Genomic DNA, 20,198 nt, shown 5'->3' on the forward strand with positions numbered 1-20,198 from the left:
TCTGGACAGCATTGGTTTTGGTGGTGGTTGTGGTGGTGGTAGTGGCGGTGTTTGTAAGGGAGCCGGAGATCGTGGTCCTGAGGCCAGCACACCTGGAATCTATTTATGAAGACCATTGATGGCCCACAGCTTGGGCCATTCATTTATTTCTCACTAAGTGAACATCTGGGATTCGGTTTGGGATGCCAACAAGTTTGGATGGGAACTTGAAGCCGTGGTTGGGATGTGGAGCTGCTCACCAGAGGTGGGGGTGAGCAGGGTGAGTGGGGCAAGCAGGGCTCTTAAACTGTTTAAATGCAATAGCCAGCGGGTTGAGAAGTCCTTTCCATGCTGGAAAAACACTCAGAAAGGGGGAGTCATTTAAGAAAGACCCAGTTGCCTCAGAGTAATAAGACAATCAGAAAAGCCCCCTTTCTCCTTGCCCTGTTCCCTTCCTATCCAATACTTCTAATAATATCCAGGTATTTCCCTTTTCTAGGAATAAAATAATAAGAAAAATTCTTGGACGCAGACCAGGGAGGAAACGCTGCGAGAAAGTAAAACTCTAATTAGTTATAGATGAGATTTGGTCACAGATAATTACTCTGCATTCTTGGGCTCGTGCCTTAGAGGGCTTAAGATCTTTATTTTCCCCTGTTGCTAGGTTTGTAGTTATCTCTCTAAATGCCTGGCTAAACACAGAGCCTTACACCATAATTAACAGATCTTCTGCGGCAAGAGTGTTTGGAACAAAAATGAAGGAGGAGTTTGTCATTCACAAGCGAGGAGTGTTGGAATCTCTGGCTGTCAGGACTTTGCCCAGCACCCCATCCCGCCCCCCTTCTTACTTTGAACTTACTCAGAACAAAAAGGAAAGGCCAGTGGGTTCAAACAGGATCATTTGAAGCAGTACATTTTAAGAAATTTTGTGCTGAGTTGCACCTGCCCTCTCTGACATCAGCCAACTCTAGTATTTCTCTTTCAATTTACATCTGTCAGTTTCCTACCTGTGTGAGTTGAGGAGGTTTGAGACTCCAAGAAAGGGCCTAGAGTAACCCAGAGAGAATTTGGAATCTGTGGTGTCCCATACACATGTCTTCATGTTTAGAACCAGCTTTCTTGCATTGTTTGAGCGATTTTTAAGTAGAAAAAAAACATTCTCATAACTGCCTAAAGTGTTTTCTTCCTATTTTGTAGTAGAAATGACTTGACATTAACCACAGACTGTTCATGGCATGCTGAATGTCTTAACAGAGCAAGCCTCTGTGGAACACTGCCAAGGTCCAAGGTATTCTCAGTCCCCCTTCCCTGCCCCCAGTGTACACACACACACACACACACACACACACACATTCACACACATTTACACAATTACAGACACACACATACATATACACTCACACAAACACACACATTTGCATATACACACAGAGACAGTACACATTCACAGACACACATACATACATACTCACACTCACGAAGACACACGTAGTCACACAGACACAGACACACACACTCATACACACTCCCACACATACATACATACATACACTCACACAGACACACACACAGACACTCAGACACACACAGATACATACACTCACACTCACACACACATACATTCACACAGACACACAGATACATACAAATTCAGACATAGACACACACAGATACATACACTCACACTCACACACACATACATTCACACAGACACACAGATACATACAAATTCAGACATAGACACACACAGATACATACACATACACAGACACACACTCACAGACGCATAAAGATTCATGGACTCACACTCACACACACATACATTCACACAAACACACAGACACACACAGACACACACATACACTCACACAGACACACAGACACATAGAAATTCAGGCACAGACACACACATTCACACAGACACACAGAGATGTATACACATTCACAGACACACACACACTCACAGACACCTACACATTCACAGACACACTCACACACATACAGACACACACACACACACACACACACACACACACACACACACAAAGTTAGGCCTTTTCTCTCTTTCATCTCTGACTGTGTTGTTTAGAACCCTCTTCCTGAAAATATCTTAACTGGTATTGAAGCCTGCCTGACTCTACCATCTCTCTTAAGGTGTTTTCTCTTTACCTCACCTAACTACAGAGCTCTAACAACATAGCCTCATTGCCAGACTCTTACTATGCTATTGCCAGCATGCAGTCAAATATTTTATCTACCTCATGATCGTGACCCTCTGGGATCTTGGTTGACAGAGTCTTGAGGGCTGCTAATAAAATACTCTGGTTTTCACAGTGAGAAGACAAAAAGCCAGTGCAGGGGTACTTGGGCAGTATTGTTCCCAGAACATGTTCTGTAGCACGTTCAGACTTCAAAGTTATATTCCTTCGTGTGATAGGCGACATTGGTATTCTTTATGTGTGTCAGGTGAACGAGGTATGTCCAAGTTCATGTGGGTTTGTACACATGCCTGGGCAGGAGTGTGCACACGTGTGTATGCATGCAGAAGCCAGATGGCTGATGTCTTCTTTAGTCACTTTCTACCTTGGTGTTTTAGACAGAGTTTCTCACTAAACCTGGAAATCATCACTTTGGTGAGGATAGCTGGCCAGTGAGCCCTTTATCTCCTTTACACTGAGAGTCCAGACATGGACTCATCTTTGCTGAGTTTTTATGTGAGCTCTGGGAATCCAAATTCGCCCCTCATGCTTGCACACCAGGCCCTTTCCTGAGTGAGCCATCTCTCCAGCCCTTGAAAACATCATTAAACCAACCAGCCAGCTAACCAACTGGCCAGCTAGCGAGATTCATTCAGCACCGGGAGCTGCTGGAAATAACTTGATATGCTCCGTAAACAGTGCCCGCTTTCATGGCATTTAACATGTGATAGTAGGTGCCATGCTCCCCCCTTTTCAAAGGAAGAGACAAAGACAGAGAGAGGTTAAGTTGTAAGCTTGGCTTAGAACCTAAGTGCTCTCTACCCAGATCTGAGACTGAGGATGAGGAAAGCGAACTTAGCAGTCACTCGTGCCAACCACTGAGTGGATGGAGAAACCCTGTGCTCAGAAAGGCCAGAGGGGCAGAACTAAGATGACCCACAGCTCTCGGAAGCCCCTGCCTCACACTCTGACCAAGACTTCCTGGACTGGAAGCTGCAGGAGTCTAAATAATTCAGAGGCTCTTATCTTGTCCATGGGCCTCCCCACTCTTCTCCCTCACCCAACCCAGGTTCCGTGGCTGTTGCTGTCATTTAAAACACCTTCAACACCCCTCCCCCCCCTTCCTCCGTCATCCTCACATGAAAAAACCTGAACCCTGGCTGAATCCAGCTGGCTGCTGTTGGTACTCTTTCAGAAAGGGGACTTTATGGAGCCAAGTAAAAAATATATGTGGACAGATCACAGTTATTCGATCGCTCATCCCAAGCGGCCATTCTCTGCTGCCTCCCCAACCCCCGTGTTTCCTACATGAGTATTTCTAGCTTTTTCTTCTCAGTTGTCACCTCCTTCCCCTCCTCCCCTCTGCTCAGAATCTGGTTTTCTCATTGCTCTGGGAAAGTAGAAGTGGCTGGGAGAGACTTCCAGAGGTTCCTTAGCCCCTACTTGTTACTGTCCCCTGACCTCTGTCTGCCCTGCTACTGCCACATGGCCCACACTTGGCCCCACCATGAGCCATTGCCTTCCTTATGTACTCACTGATAGAGAAGTCTCATTTGACCCCCACGCCAGCAAGTTGTGCTGCCGTGTACTTGTAATCTTTGCACGCAGGATATGAAGCGTAGGTCATGAGCACAAGAATGAATGAATGAATGAATGAATGAATGAAGTTCCTGAATCTTTTTTTTTAATCATCCCAGCTAATAGTGCATGCCTATCTCTGGATGAAGCTTTGATCTCAAGTCTCCAATGAGCCCTTTACTGTAAAGACAAGTATCTCCCTCCTCTATCTCTCAGTCTTCCCCTTCTGTCCTTCCTCTCTTGTCCCGCAGCTGTACTTGCTTTTCCTCCTACCCCACAGAGGCAAGTTTTCTCATCATTCAGTCTCTGAGGGATGCCCAGTCTCCTGCCCTCCTATCATCCCGTACCACGGAGACTAAATCCACATTCATAACCTTAAATGCCACTCAATCTCTGAGTCTTACCTCAGAAACCCAGATCTGCGTCTGTGGTTATTTATGCAAACACAGGCAGATACAGCTTAGCACATTTGAGTCAGCCCCCTGCCCTCCACCCTCCTCTCTTCACCGTCTTCCCCATGTCGGGTAAAAGAAATTCCAAAGTATCCAGACTGTACGCACTTCTTCCCTCTTCTCATGCCGCACCTCCTCTCCATCGCTATGTCTCGTCTTCCTCCGCCATTAGGTAAATTTCATGGACTTGGCCCCTTAATATCCCCACAGCTGCCACCATAGGAGCAAGGCAAAGAACGTCATCCCACACTGAAAGGAGCAGCCTGAGCTGCACTGTGGGGCAGGACGAGCTGCACCATGGTAGTTTCTCAGAAGGGCTTCAGGGAGGAAGCTGCCGAGTGTGTTTGGTCCCATTATGAGATGAGAGGTACACAAGCCGCTGAGAAGATCTGAGGGCCTCGGTAAACTGAAGTGAACGCCTAAAACTGATCTCCCTGGCTCTGTGTGTGTGCATATGCATGAGTGTGCACGCATGTATGTGTGTGTCTGTGTGTATGGTGGTTTGCATATGCTTGACCCATAGGGAGTGGTACTGTTGGAGGTGTGGCCTTGTTGGAGGACCATGAGGGCGGGCTTTGGAGGTCTCTTCCTATGCTTAGGCTCCACCCCTTACAGAAGAGAGCAGCTTCCTCCTAGCTACCTGCGAGTGCCAGTCACTCCTGGTTGCCTTCAGATCAAGATACAGAACCCTCATCTCCAGCACCACGTCTGCCTGCATGCTGCCATGCTTCCTGCTATGATGACAGTGGACACCCTATTTAAAACTCTGTGTGTGTGTGTGTGTGTGTGTGTGTGTGTGTGTGTGTGTGTGTGTGTGGTTTAGTGTGTTTTGCTTTGTTTTATTTAGTTGGTTAGTTGATTGGATTTTTTGAGGCAGAGTTCTGGAGCTCATTCTGTGTCAGGTTGGCCTTAAACTCAGTGATCCACCTGCCTCTGCGTCTGGCATTAAAGGTGTGCAACACCACTGGCAAGCTGTTTTTTTTTTTTTTTCATTTTCAGGGACAGGGTCTTTCCATCTAGCTTGCTCTTCTGTTACAGGGGCTGACTAGTGAGTCCCTAAGATCTGATTAACTCTGCAGCCCCAGTGTGGGGTCACAGGCGTACACCACCATGCTTGGCTTGTTACATGGGTGCTGGGGACCGGAATTGGGGTCTTTATGCTTGTGCGGCAACTGTTCTACCCACTGAGCCATCTCCCACCGTGCTCTTGACTTGGGTCATTCATAAAGCAACCTGCTGATTACAGCCTCTGTGCCATCAGCGTTGCTCTGAGCCAACGTGACGTAGACCTGAGAGGCAGCAACCCTGAAGCCCAAGTTTCCTGGCACCCATCTCAATCTCCAACAGCCCAGAGGTCTCCTGTGCAGCTGCATAGATGGGAACCACGCCCCTTTCATCCCCTGCCCCTCTTTTCCTCCCCGAATCAGAGTCTTATGGATGCAGTGACAGTCGAGCATATGGTGGCAGAGGGACTATGGTCAGAGGCGAGTAGTCTGCAGCCATCGGTGTGCTCTCCCCAACAGCCGTGTAATTGGAGGAAAATTGATCCAATATAAGGTGCGGGAAAGTCAGAGGGCGTTGTTGTGGAGGAGTGGGGGCTCCGAGCTTATTTTCTCTTTAAGTTAATCTGTGTAAGGAAAGATCTCAGAGTCCGTCAGACCTTAACACAGGACACCCACATGGGTGTCCAGAACTGCCTGTAGGAGCTGAGAACACACGGGGCCGTTCTGAATGGAAAACTCATCAGGTCCGAGAGAAACAAGGCCACAATTTCCTAAACGATGCTCCAGCCCAGGGACCCTCAGAGTGTTCTGGTACATGGGGGGTTCAAGACTGACAGCAGGCATGGTCAGGGTCGGCTTCTTAGGCTGCTCTCTGACTCAGTTTCTCCAACTCTAGCACCGGCAGCTGCGTCTTGGTATTGGTTCCCGTTGGGGATTATCGAGGGGCCTCCTGTTACGTAAGTAACAAAGTCATGACGGCCACATGACAGAGGTCCAAGGCACAGGCTTTAGTGTCCAAGAGCGCGCTGCCTAAGTCTCATTTATAAGGTGTGAGGTCTTACCTAACCTCTCTTGTGCCTCGATGTCTTCTTTAAGCTGCTCAAACGATTAAGAGATACATCTATATAGAGTACTATAGTGTGTAGTAAGCACCCTGTGTTAACATTACAACAACAACAAAAAAAAACAAACAAACAAACAAACAAAAAAGCAGGAAGGGAAGAATGAACAAGTTAACAAAGGAAAAAAGCCAAAGCAATGTTGGTTATTAGGAGAGTCCCCACCAGGTATCCAAAGCTTCCAGTATATTCCTGCTGCCTTTGGGTCATGTGACTAGTTAAGGCTAATGGGATAGCAGGAGAAGTTTTGTGAGTCACTACAGGGTCAGAGGATTGTGAGCTGCCGTGGTCCCTCCTGCCTTTAGTACCCCACCTCCCTCTTTTCTTTCTCTCCTGACACGGTGGCTCTGATGACCATGTTTTCTCCTGTGGCATCATAGAAGAAGAAAGGTGTTCAGCATGCTCAGTATTGGCCCAGCGAGACTGGAGCTCGCTTGTTACTGCCTTGCTGACCGATACAGTCATCTGTGATGGAAAAAGATCAATCCCTACTTTTGAGCTCTTAATGATAATAACAGTAGTTGTAGCTGCTACTGTTTATTGAGCCCTGGAGAAACCCTGCAAAACTGTTTGCAGAAGCTAAACCATTCAGCCCTCTCAGGTATCCTGTTAGAGCCACGGTTTGCTATTACATAATATAATTGTATTCTTAAAATAATCTCTTTTAAGATTTTTTTTAAGTTCTCATAAACAATTTCAATGTCAAAAAGACAGCTCAGGGGCAGGGGATTTGGTCTACGACAGAGTTAATTTTCTACAGAGATCTCAAAAACAAAGGTTTCTAATTGCTCTTAGGTTACTTGGGAGTTGCAAACTAAAAATAACTAATCTTAAAGTTTGGCAGGAGCCAACCCAAATGTCATTGAGCACATGCCGAAAGGAGGGGAGTCAGTTTTGAATTGGCTCACAGTTGCTATATTAGAAGGAAGATCCTTCATCCGTCACCTAAGCTGTCAATTTTTTAAAATGCCACCACCATTTAAAGGGTGAGCCCAAAGGCAAAGAGCAAGTCACTCAACCGAAGTGACCCTGGGTGGAGAGGCTATTGGCCAACAAGACTGTCAGGCCCCAAATGCAGGATTGTTCCTGATTGGAAGTGGCAGAAACCGTAACCTATCAAAAGTGAAGCTGCTTACTGAATTCATCAGATAAGGGCAGTTTACTTCCGGCCTGTGGCAGGGTAGTAGACTGGATATGTTGTCTCAAGTCATCTACGCTACAGCAGGCAGCTGACGGGAGTCGCCTCCAATCTGGTCTCCCCAAAGTTTCATCTTTCTTACCACTCACAGGGATGCCTGTGAATTTGGGGGTGGTGGGGGTGGTGATGGTGCTTTGCCGTGACTTAAGGCTTCTTCCCCATCTCTCCACTGGGAGCTTCTGTCTTGGAGAACAAAGTAGCATTGATGCTTTCTGTGTAGACAGGAGGGTGTTTCTGAAAGTATCAGCAGACGGAGAATAAACACAGGCTGCTTGTGACTAACGCAAGCAGCCCTGGTGACCTTTTCGGGTCAACACACTGCCTTGCTCCCTCCAGGGTCTAGCCCAAGACACCTGGACATTCCACAAGTCTGTGTGTAAAGAAAGGGGACTGCTGGTATGTGGGTGGTCCTAGAGGTCCCCAACCCAGTCCTTTCTCCAGTGAGGTGAATTGGTTAGCCTGTCTCTTTCTCACCTTGTGCAACTGAATCTGGAAGCTGGGGCTCTGGGAGCCTTTTCTCCACTCAAGGTGGTCCCCATAGCTATCCCAGGGGGCCATCTGCTTCCCCAGACTCCCCCAAGTGGCCACTCCAGACTTTTGGTTTATGCATCAAACTGAACAAGCCCTTCATAAAGGTCCCTTGTGAGCCTGGTGCTGTGGCTGTCTCTCTGTAGGACACAGACTATGTTAGCCATATTTTCCATTCTGAGAAGATGAGACTCACGTATTAAGCACTGAAGCATAATGAAGGGCCTTCCTGCCCCATTAGCTACAGGTTTAACATCAGGCATCTGGCTTCAGGTCCTACATCATCAAGTTGGCTGTTTTGCTATGGGCAAGTGCCTGATCCCTCTTCGACCACTGTTATCTTTTTTCAGGGACGGTATGAGTGTTGGCCTCTAGGCCTTTCCATGAATTGAATGTGTGTGAAATGTTTCAAATGGAGGTGGACTTGTGTCTTTTAGTGTTAGTACTAGGTTTAAGTGGCTGGAACGCATTTGAGACAGCTCGGTGATCCAGGTGTTCTGAATGGTACTACACTCCCCTTCTGTACCCTCCCCCTCCCTTTTCTCTTCTGCTCGCTCATCGATGACTAGTGATTTTGACTGATACATTACCCAAGCTTAATCTCAGAGGGCCGCTTGTATTGCCGCCATTGCTGCCGAGCCCCCATCCCTCACAGGCGTCCAGTCACAAACCTACCGGTTACACGTCGCATCTGTCTCTGCACTGGTGCTTGGTTATTATTAACGGTGCCCGCACTCATTACTCTAGAGCACTCTCAACTGTCCTCCTTAATTCCGGTGTCGCCCCCTTCCAGGTCAGAGAGGACTGCTCTACAGGTGGTCCTCTCGCCTGTTGCCACCCGAGAGGACGTCCTCAAATTCTAACCAGATGACTGCTTTCTGGATGATACTCTTTCTGATGCTTATTATTTTACATAAAGGCCACCCCCAACTTCCTCACAAAAACAGTACAAGACTGCTCCCGACACAGCCCGCAGACTCTGCCATCCACGGGATTGCATATACTCTAAACCGAGAATTCTTTGTGGCTCCTGAAGAGTCCAGCTCATCCTTCCAATCGGAACTCAGAGTCTCTTTGTTTGGGACGCATTGTTTAACTAGGACTGCCTAGCTGCCCCTCCTCCACATCCCTGCCACACCTCTGCTTACAAGAGCATGATATAATTTTATACTTCACGTATGTCTTCCCCAGCTATGTACAGCGGTCTTAAAGAAGTGATTGCATCTCACTCGTCTCTTCAAGCTTTTATTAAAAAAGAACTGGAGAGATGGGAGGGTGGAGGGACAAAGGAGAAATGATGAATGATCAGGTGACTAGAAGAAGAGTTGAATGGACAGATAGACGGGTGGGTATGTGGTTGACTGAAGTGGATCAGTCCAACAGTGGTCAAAGCTCCTGAACATGTACGTTGCATGCATGGCCAAATGCAAGTAGGTCTTCAACAACCCCTTTACAAAGACAAGGCTGTGTGTCTTAAAGCTTCCCCACTGAAGTTGAGAAACTATAAGGGCAACTCAACAACCAGTAGGCTTTTGACCTTGATCCATCAGAAGGCTTCAGATCATAGAGGAAAAGGGGGCACATGTGTGTGCCCTCTTCCTAGCTTAACCTGGCCTGGCTCCTGTGGAACGCATCAATGCTGACCTCATCCAGGTCCATTCGGTTCTATGTTCAGCCCACTGTTCATTCTGACTCGAACGGTGGCTAGAGATTGCCACCTCCAGTGCCAGATTCACATCAAAGCAGGTGGCATCAGCCACCATCTGCAACTTTCAGGAGAACAGCTTGTTTCTCTCCATTCCATACTCAATAACTCGGGTAGCTGGCCTCCTTGCCTGAAGTTTGACTTTCAAACCAGGCTAGTGCCCCAACAGGGAACAGAAGCAGGAGACCCTTGTCCAATTGATTCACCAAGGAAAAGAGAATAAGTCTTAGAGTGATCTGGAAATATAACATTAAACTCCTGATATGGAGAACTGGCATGTGACCCAACCTAGTCAGCGGTGGAAAGGCCCTGGGGCTACTGGGATCAGAGCCCAGCCTGGCCGCCAAGAATCCTCATTCAGGGGTTGAGAAGCAGCCGGCAGAGCACAATTGGCTAAATTTGGTTGTGTTTTTATTTTTGTCCAGCCATAAATACCAGTAAAGAAATGAAAAGTATTTCTTCCCTTCCGGGAGCCTCAGAGCTAGGCTGGCTTTATTTATAGCTGCGAGTCTAAGGCTTTTAGCACACTAAATACCCTGTCCGCCACTGTACGAGGCAGTGGGTTAGACTCTAAGGGCTTTGCCTAGACCGAGAGTTGGGTGTCTGAACGGAATCCTCACCAGACTTTGTGCAATTGTGACGACAAGGGTGGTTCCAGACAGACTCAAAGAGAGACTCAGTTCTTGCCCAAAGGGCCAACAAGAGAGTCCTTTTCAGGAAGGGCATTGTACTCAGGGCAGATCAGCGTCTGGACAGAGTGGAAGAAGTAGCAGTCATAGAGGAAAGGAAAGCAGAAAGCTAGCTGATTATGACCAAATCCTGCTATAGCACCCCTGAGAGATGCTGTGGCCTCGGGCTGGCCTGTATCCTTGGCTTTGAATCTATTACGTAGGAGGCAAGAGGACAATAACAAACCAGGCCTTAAGCTCTACTTCCAGAGACTGCCAGGGCAGCTTGCACAGCACTTGGTATGCAGAGCAGAGGGTGCGAGCAGCCACACAACGGTGCCCCATACCTCCAAACTGTGTGCTTAGAAACTGAGAAGACAGCTACTTTCATGTTGTATGTTTTTACAATCCTTTCTAAGCCATTAGAAATAAGATCACAATTATTGGAGCCAGACCATCATAGAGGCAGGCAGCATGTTGGAGCGCTTCCTGTCCTACTTCCCAGCCTTCTGTACCTGCCTCCCTCTGATTAGAAGCTTCTCCAGCAGCACCCCTGGGCCCACCCCATGTGGCACACACTTTGTCAGGGCTGAGTTGCATGCTCCAAGAAAGGTGTTTATTAGGAGATGTTATAAATACTTCTGTCTCATGCTTGGCCTTTTCTGATGTCCTTTGAGTTCGTGGTTCTACTGAAGATTTTTGTCTATAGAATGAAGGGAGATAGTAGGTAAGTCTCCTTTTCCAGAGTCATGTTTTCTTGGAGATGTAGGGGAAGGAGCAGGCTTGGCCTTCATTTGAGAGATGTTGGGTGTAGAGCCTGCTTTTCTCCTCAGTTTGTTTAGCTCTACCATGGGGGGTAACAGTTGTTCCAGGTTATTGCTTTTCACCTATGAATAGATGCAATGCAGAACATGGAGCTAGCTAGGAACAGCCTCCTCTTCAGGTTGATTACCTCAGGAAAGCATCCTTCATCAACATCACAACAGGGGCTCGGTGTCCCTCGGTCCTTTCTGTGAACAGTTAGTCTCAGCCATGCTCAGAAGAAACTTGGGTTATTTTCTGCGTTACCAAGTTTTAAGTCACTGAGACCACAATATATGACATAGATGAGGAAGGTAAGATTTTGTTTTTAATTGGGCTCTCTCTTTGAGAGAGTTCAGTCCATCGTGGCAGGAAAGGCAAGGAGGAGAAGCTCACTTGGTGGTAGGAGTGTGTAATGAAGTCTACAAGTACCGTGGTAGACCAGAAGGCCAAGAGAACATTGGAACCTTCAAAGGCCCTTTCCTAATGATATATTTCTACCAGCTAGACCCCACCCCTAAAAGTTCTACAGAATATCCAAATAGCACCAACACTGGAGAACCAGGACATTGCAGATTCAGACCCTAACAGCTCTGTTGGCAACCACCTAGTATGATCTAGCACTACAGGGCCGAGTTTTACTGCAAGCCATACTTTGTGCCTAGAGTTTGGACACCTATTTAGGACCAAATTCTCTATTAGCTGCAGGGAGAAAAACCCACCACATTGTCACATCCCATAAATATGTCTTAATTGCTTTGAGCTCAGAACAAAATAAACTTTTAGGTTGAAATGAAGGCTTTCAATAGATGTACAGTGTGCTCATTTTTATATTTATACAGATATAACATGTAAAAATTCTCATGGACAAAGCATCTCATAAAAGCCAAAGGGCCAAGGACCCATGAATGTCACAATACAGCTCTGCTGTGCTCCCAAGAGCCCCCATGACAGAGATTGGTTTTTGGATCCTTCAACCCATAATGATATGACTTGCCCTCTTTTCTGTTCCTATGGCAACTGCCATCTGCTCTGATCCCCACCATTATTTAAGACTTGGAACATTTTCTCTGATATTTAATTTATGCTGTGAAAAGCCCAAAAGTGTTCTCTGGAATCCATGGGAAAGAAAGTTGTCACCCATGAGTGATGTCTGTCCCTGACTTGTGACCAAGGAGAGGAGGCACAGCCAATGGGCTTGGTTTGACCGATAGGCATTGCTATTTTCAGCCTGACTATAACCTCTGTTATAATGGTCTATGTGCCTTCTGTGTGTTGAGCATTCCATGCTGAGAGATCTAGAAAGTCTCTTAATGCCTGGGGATGGGTCGATTGATCAAAGCAATGTCTGTGTATACACTCTACACACTTGTCGTTCCTTTGACATCTTTCCATTCATCCTTTCCCCAACAGACGTCTGAACAAGAACAAGCTCCAGGTCCTTCCAGAATTACTTTTCCAGAGCACCCCGAAGCTCACCAGACTGTGAGTAGCATTCACTTTTATTCTCTCCCTTGTATTCTTGCCTGGCTTTGGTCTCATGGACATTGTGGTTGTTGCTATGTATAGCATTTATGCCATATGGAGCTTGGGGGTGGGGGGCAAAGTCTGACTTCTTGTTCCGTCTGTCAGAGCTGGGTGGCTTTATGGACCAGTGAAAACTAGCACTATGTGGTTGTGGATGTTTTTCCCCTTACGAAGAAGGAGGTGACTTGTCCATTGGGCCTGAACTTTCCACATGGAAGTTCCCTGTACGGTGACCCTATTAGTTGGAAGGTGCTGTGTGCATTCTTAGTCTGGACTAAGCTCACTGCCTTGATACCCCATTGTTCACTTCTTGCCATTGGCAGTCCAGGAACTCTGGGTCTCCAGATCTGTCATTTGATGAAAAAAAAATGAAGAAAAAAAAAAGTTGATTTTCACATTATTTTCCAGAAAGGTTTGGGTGGCCATGCTTCTGGGAATATATTCACTGTGACAGCCTAAGAGCTTGGGAACCGGAGGTACAAACTGTGGTAGAGACTGTGACTTGTGGATTATGGGTGAGCTCTGCAAGTGCCAGTTATTGACCGTGAACTTGAAATCCCTCTAGCAGTGGATGACGGGTGAACTGTGCTGCCCAAGGATCCTCTGAATGCACCAGCACAGTGTCTGACAAGCAGGAGGATTCATAGCCTGACTCAGAAGACACTGGCATTACTGGGAGGCTCTCATGTTATGGCCACCAGTCTCCTTCCCCATGGCTGGGTTTAATGCCTACTTATGCAATCAAACAGTGCATGCAGACTGGAATAAACTGGAAAATAGGAAACACATGTCTCTGTGTGCACTTAAGCCCTGAGTTAGGGGATACATATTTATGTATGTATGTGGGTATAAACACACACACACATACACACACACACACACACACACACACAGACACTCGCACGAACACACGCACACACGCACCATGCATGTAAATGAGTTTTCAAGGGGCAAGAACAATGCCTGTACTATGTGATGTTCAGTAGAGCAGTGGCTCTGTTTGCTTTCTGAAGGACACACATGTATTCCATCCATGGTCTCTTCTTGCAGGCTCTTTGGTTTTCTCGTTCACCTAGTCAGCTGACTTGGCTAAATGTAAGACAGGAAGTGACCTCCCTTTTAATCTGCATCCACCTGGAAGAGCCTGTGGCTGGAGGAAATGTTCAGTCTGGTTGCCAATCAGAGCTCCACAAGCCATGGATCCTCCACGGACCGCCCTGGTTTTTGACATCCCCCTTCCTGTGTGCATCACTATCCTTGCAGCCTTTAATCCCCGGACTCTAATGGATAACTAAATCCCCAGCCGCCTGGGGAGATGTTTGTATCTAAATAGCTACATACAACTCCCCCTGCACTTCAGTCATTCCTTGCACGCGTCGCCCTTAATACAATAGAAATACTGTGTAAATGCGTTTTCTGTGTTAGAAATGCCGTGTGTTTTATGTATTAGACATGCTAACCAGAAAGGTCTGTGCATGCTCAGTGGAGAGATTTCTTTCCTAGAATTTCCAATCTGGATGTTGTACCCCACAGAGGAGGACCTAACAGGCACCCGTCCAGTGCTCCCCAAGTAGCCATGTGTCCCCCTCGCCCCAGGACTTCATTGCTCTTTCATGCCACCTTTACCAGGTACTGCAGGCATATGCTGCTCAGCTCAACATTAGATTCTGGATGGAAGGAGAGACTGGGTCCTGCAGCTGCTGGTGGCTTTGAGGGAGTGGAATTGAGATCTGAGGACTCGATCGCTTTAAGTGTCAGCTGGGCTGCTTTCCTATTCACAGATGTCTCCCTAAACCACCAGGCAATGCCCATTTTGTGCCAGGAGTCCTGAACCAGAACAGAGAGGTTTCAGGTGTTGTTAACCAGTATCTGGGATGGGAACTGTAGGGTCCAGGATCTGGACAGCACTGGGTTCTGTTTTCATTGCCCTTTTCTAGCAGAGTTTGGAAAGTCCCTTTCCTTTCTGTGCCTAACTGTCTTCATCAGTAGACAGGGCTGCCTCTCCTCCCTTGTCCCAGCCTGTCAGGAGAACTGTGAAGACTCAGAGCGAGATAATAGTATAACAGTATAACGTATGCATCCTAGACTTGAGAGCGCTAGAAGACAGAAGGGCCATAATAACTGTAATTCCTTCTGAAGCTTTTGTCTTTACAATCTCAGCTCCAGAAGGGGGGGGCGGTGCTGGGGGGTGGAATTTGAAGTTTCAGTGAGCATTGAGATAAACTCATACCAAAACCTCTGCCTCAAGCCAGAGAGCTGCAGCTGCTAAGGCAGGAGCCATGTTCAACTTGTTGGGTGATCATCCTTCTGCAAGGCTTTGGCCAGGCACAAAGGTTGGCACAGATAGGTGCTCAGACAGTGATGGCTAACTGAGTAGGTCAGATCTGTGAATGGTATGGGCCAAAGGATTCAAACAGTGATCTCAGAGAGGTTTGAGTCTTTTATTCACTATCCATCCATCATCCATCCATCCATCCATCCATCCATCCATCCATCCATCCAGTATCTTTCTTTGGCTGCCTATGATAACCTAGCTTTTTGCGCTGAGGACAGAGCAGAGGATCTGAAGGATACTTAGCTCTCCTTGAGCCCGACCTTGACACATTCTGACTGATTGCCAAAGGCTGATATATATATGCGCAACTATAGTAACCCAGGTTGGAGCGATAATCAGCCATTGCCTTTTCTCTTTGGGCTTGATCTTTGATTTTCCTTAATGACTACATTATGTCTTTGTCTTATTTTGTCAGCCACTCCGGGGGCTTTTTGGAAGTTAGCAGGGTACAAATTAGAAAATCAATAAATGTGCAATCATGGGTGCATATACATATGCCATCGGCTCTGCTGGAATAGAACTCCGCCTCTCAGGAGGCGCAGACAGCCAGTTCCCTGGGGAGGCAGCCTCAGTGTGGATCCCGAAGCCAACTGGTCTGAGGCCGGCCCTGGGAGACAGCCGCACTTCTGGCTGTTGCTCTCATTATTGAGTCTAGAGCCAAACTTCCTCACATCCAGTGTTCATCCAGAGGATATTTTTATACATTCTTTGAGAATTTCATGCATGCCCCTCTTTGATCACATCCAGCCCCAACTCTCCCTCTTAAACTGAGCCCAGATCCTCCTCCTTCACCCAACTTCAAGGAATTAAGGAATTTTTTTTAAGTGGGTTAACCTTTCTCGTCGCTATGACTGACTACCTGACAAGAAGCAACTTGAGGGAAGAAAGACTTTATTTTGACTTACAGTGTAAAGGGATACAGTCTGTCATGACAGGGAAGGTTGGGCGACGGGAAGAAGAGGCTGCTGGTCCCATTTAGAGGATTAGGCTATAAATACCTCAGTTCCTGAACCACCTCAGTGACTTCCTTCTTCTGGAGAAGCTCTGCCCCCTAAAGGTTCCATAGCCTTCTGAAACAACATCACCATTTGAGGCTAAAATCTGTGTTTAAAAATCTGCCTATGGAAGGAAGACATTTCACATTCGAACCACAACACATATCTCTTGGAAAGGCAGTGTTGGAACAAGAAGAAATATTTAACATAGAGGTAAAAAAGGGAAGTGGTTACTATTGACGGCCTATGCTCTGTTAGTAATACTTCCGACTAATGAGGACCAGAAACGAGACTGGAGCCAACTGACCCCAAAGAGGAAATCTATCAGATCCTGTAACTGAGAAGAGTCCAGTAGTAGTAAAGACTTTGGGAACAACTGGAGGCAGGGCCCAGGCGATGTCATAGAGACTTCATGTTGCATCCCTTGAAACAGTGGGCACAGCTGTGAGTCACAGCAGAAAACTCACAGTGCTCTAATCTCTCAGCTCTGGGGAACTCTAAGAATTCTGGTGGAAAAGGACCGAATGGGCCGCGGTTCCTCAGCTCACTCACAGGGCTGTCTAAACAGAGGATCACTGCTAAGGTGACAGTGTCCTCTGATCAACCAGGCATGGTCACATGATCAACCAAGTGTTGTCACACATTCATCCCACTTGTTTGGACAACAGGTTCTCCATAGACGGTGATCGAAGGAGAAGACACGGTAAGAAATGCCCCTGGATAACAACAGGTGCCCACAAGTTTATCACACATATGAGTGCTTCAGTTCCTTGTAATAACGCTTTAAGATAACAGAACCAGCTAGCACTGAGTGCCACTCATTTGGGTGTCCTGACAGCTCTGCTGGGTAGGTGCTGGGGTTTGTACCCTGGTTAGTGTTGTTCTGTGGGAGTGCATCAAAGGCGAGGCTCAAAGCGGTACATGAGCTTGCCTGGCATGGTTCTGGTAGAAGCCACATCTAACTCTGGATAACTCAAATCCAGAGGCCACTTTTCTCCATTTCCGTGAGCTTGTTCCTAAGTCCGTCACCGTTCCCACTTCATGGGCAAGTAAAGCTCGGAGCAGTCAAATTACCTCTGCATAGCCGTGGTAAGCTGCAGCCCCTCCCCGGCCCCCGTGTTCAGTTCGAATCTTCACACCAGTCTGAATGACAAACCAGTGTCAAATCTGCTTCTACAGCCTGAAAAGTGGAAAATGTGCTAGTTTTCCATTCCTGGCATCATCAACTTAAAAACAAAAGGCCCCTGTACGCTCAGTTTTGGAGATCCCAATCCATAACAGACCAGCCTCCTTATTTTGGATCTATGGCCGCTCGGCCAGCCATGTCTGGAGCACACAGAAAAACACAACCTCATCCTGAGGGGTCAGAGAGAAAGAGGAAGAACCATGCATGGAATGCGGGCTCTGCTGGATAGTTTTGTGTCAACTCAACACAAGCTAGTAATTTGGAAGGAGGGAACTTCAACTGAAAAAAATGCCTCTAAAGATCCAGCTACAGGGCGTTTTCTTAATTCTATAGATGGGGGAAGACCCAGCCCATTGTGGGTGGTACCATCCCTGGGGTGGGGTTGATAATGAGTTTTATAGGAAAGCAGGCTGAGGAAGCTAGTGGAGCAGGCCAGTAAGCAGCATCCCTCCATGGCCTCTGGGTCAGCTCCTGCCTCCAGGTTCTGGCTGTTTGAATTTCTGTCCTGACTTCCATCCACTGTTGTGAACAGTTCTGTGGAAGGATAAGCCAAACAAACCCGTTTCTTTCCAACTTGCTTTTTTCTTTCTTCCTTTTTTTTCTTTTTCCTTTTTCCGAGTCCTGGTGTTTCATTACAGTAGCAACACCTGAACTAAGACAGGAATCAGGGCCCACCTGTGGTTCTGCTAAGCCCTTAACGTTTTTCTACCGTCACATACTGCCTGGCCCTCCAGCTATGGAGAGTTGAAGATCTCCTCAGTTTTGTCTCAGGGAGACAATGGACCGTCACATGTCTCAATGTTTCTTCCAGGCCTTTGCTGGTCACTGACCTCTGTCTGCTCACAGATCCAGCACCCTTACACTGCTTATCTCCCCTCAAGTCTGCTCTTGAGTATGAGGGACATGGCTCGGGGATCCCTCTGCTGTAGTCTACACACTACCAGCAAGGACTCCACCTCAGGTGCTAAGTGTATCTGAGGTCTTAGCGTCCTGGCAGAAGGACCAGGAGTCGAAACTATGCATCTGATTTGTCTGGGATTCCTAGTGAGCTGATGCACGGGGGCGGGGGGGGAGGAGGAGGAGGAGGAGGAGGAGGAGGAAGAGGAGGAGGAGGAAGAGAGAGAAAGAGAGAGAGAGAGAATATGCTCAGGACTTGAGCTTAGCCCCTCTGTCTCAGATCATCATCAGAAAAGGAGCTAGTAATAAGCCAATGTCTCTGGGGTGTTGTGGGGACAAATGGACACCAGGAAGCGTTGAATACGGCATGTAGTAGTTGCACAGTGAAAGGCTTGCCGTTAACTCTTGCTAGCTAGAGAATGGAGCAGTGCACCGGCTGTGCTCTGGGGTCAGTGGTGTGAGCTCTTTAGCATCTAGGAAACAGCCCAGGCTCCAGCGTCCCAAGAGGGCTGGATAAGCAATACATGTAGATCGGGGAGATCTGGCTCCTGTTGGTTCTGCTGCTCACAAGTTGCCTTGCCCCTCTGATCATGGTTCTATTATACAGAGGACGGGGTGACACGGTGGCTTGTTTTACGACCTGGGAGATACTGATTTCTCATTCCTGCACGAACGTTCAGCCTTTGCTTTTACACAGTTGAGGTAGGGTAGGGGTTTCATCTACCAAATGCTAAGCAGATAATAATGTCCAAAATTCTCTCGAAGGAACATTGGGTAGGATGAAAGAACGCTTACAAGACCCAAATTTCCCCAGATGGGACAGCTTTGGACAGGTTGAGGGGTTGGCCTTGGAGGTTGAGCAGGTTGGGGTTAGGGGGGTACTGCCCAGTTACCTGTCCTGGATCCATGTGTACCATGTTTATTACTAGGTAATGGAAGCTATTCACGCAGTCGCATGGGGTGACAAGGGCCCTGATTATTCTCCTCTGAGTTCACTGAGCTGTTTGACAGTGTTGAAAACACGACACTGAGGTTAAACCCAGTGTCACTCCAATGGAATCACAAGAGGCTTGGGAAGTTAATCCCCAGGCATCTGAAAACAATACAGAGATGTCCAGGGAGCTAACCGGAGTCCCTGTGCTGCCTCTGTGGCAGCTTCTTCTCCTGTCATGGTGCCAGTCACTAGTAGATCCAGAATTCAAAACCAAGCTTCCTTGATCTCCGGGCTCAGATTCCTAACCAGACTGTCTGTACTGGGGTTCGGAGAGGTTCAGTAAGGGAAGTGCCAGTTGCCTGGGGGTGGCTTGGTGAGTACTGACTGACTCCTGGGAATCATCCAGAGGCTAGCCCTGAGCCCTGCCTGGCTGGCTGACCAGAGCCTGATCCTCTCTGCAGTACCGTCTGCAGCTCACCAAGCCTTCTGCAACTGCCTTATTCTTCCATTTTCTCATTCAACTTTAAAACACAGCTCCATGCGGTACGTGTCTCTATTAAACTCTGCTGTAAAATAGTGCTGTAAAAGTGAAAAACCCAGTGGAGAAAACAAAAGGCACACTAGCCAGCTTTCCAACAGGGCTCCTACCTGATGCAGTGAAACAACAGGACCCCAGTGGGAAGCCAGCCTGCTGGGATGGTGGTCAGGATGGGGAGGGTGCTGGCATTGGCTCTTATCTGGAGCCTTGAACGAAGAGCCCTGGGTGGTCCTTGCGTGCTCTGTTGCCTCTCTGGGGTTCAGTGCCATGTCTAAAGAGGACTGGATGAGGTATTGTCTTTTTGGATAACCTATGGCTATTGAGGTGGGAGTTGCAAGGTCGTGCTCTCCAAGGGCTTGGCCAAGCAGAGCTCACAGACAACCGACATAAGTTCCCCAACTGCTTCCCCCTTGTATTGACCCCAAGTTCCACACTGTAGGAAGCAGGGTCTTCTCTTTGGTTTGTGAAACATTAAGACATGTTTCCCTATCACATGTGTGGATAGGTCATGAATGTGAGTGGGTATCATGTCACTCCTGGGTTTTCTATGTGGATAG

General features: G+C 47.5%; 1 protein-coding gene and 1 long non-coding RNA gene across 2 annotated transcripts in view; both read left to right on the top strand.

Moving 5' to 3' along the window:
• Slit3 (slit guidance ligand 3) overlaps window positions 1-20,198 on the top strand; it is a 584,776-nt gene that overhangs the window by 99,756 nt on the left and 464,822 nt on the right. The window contains 1 exon segment of the mRNA NM_031321.1: window positions 12,643-12,714. Coding sequence (NP_112611.1) covers window positions 12,643-12,714 — 72 coding nt within the window.
• Window positions 12,724-20,198, top strand: part of LOC134480775 (uncharacterized) — a 55,023-nt gene continuing 47,548 nt past the window's right edge. Inside the window, exon 1 of the long non-coding RNA XR_010055585.1 lies at window positions 12,724-20,146. This is a non-coding gene — a long non-coding RNA (uncharacterized LOC134480775). The remainder of the gene's footprint in view (window positions 20,147-20,198) is intronic.

The sequence above is a fragment of the Rattus norvegicus genome, chromosome 10, assembly GCF_036323735.1.
Source record: "Rattus norvegicus strain BN/NHsdMcwi chromosome 10, GRCr8, whole genome shotgun sequence".
In the NCBI taxonomy this organism is placed as follows: Eukaryota; Metazoa; Chordata; class Mammalia; order Rodentia; family Muridae; genus Rattus; species Rattus norvegicus.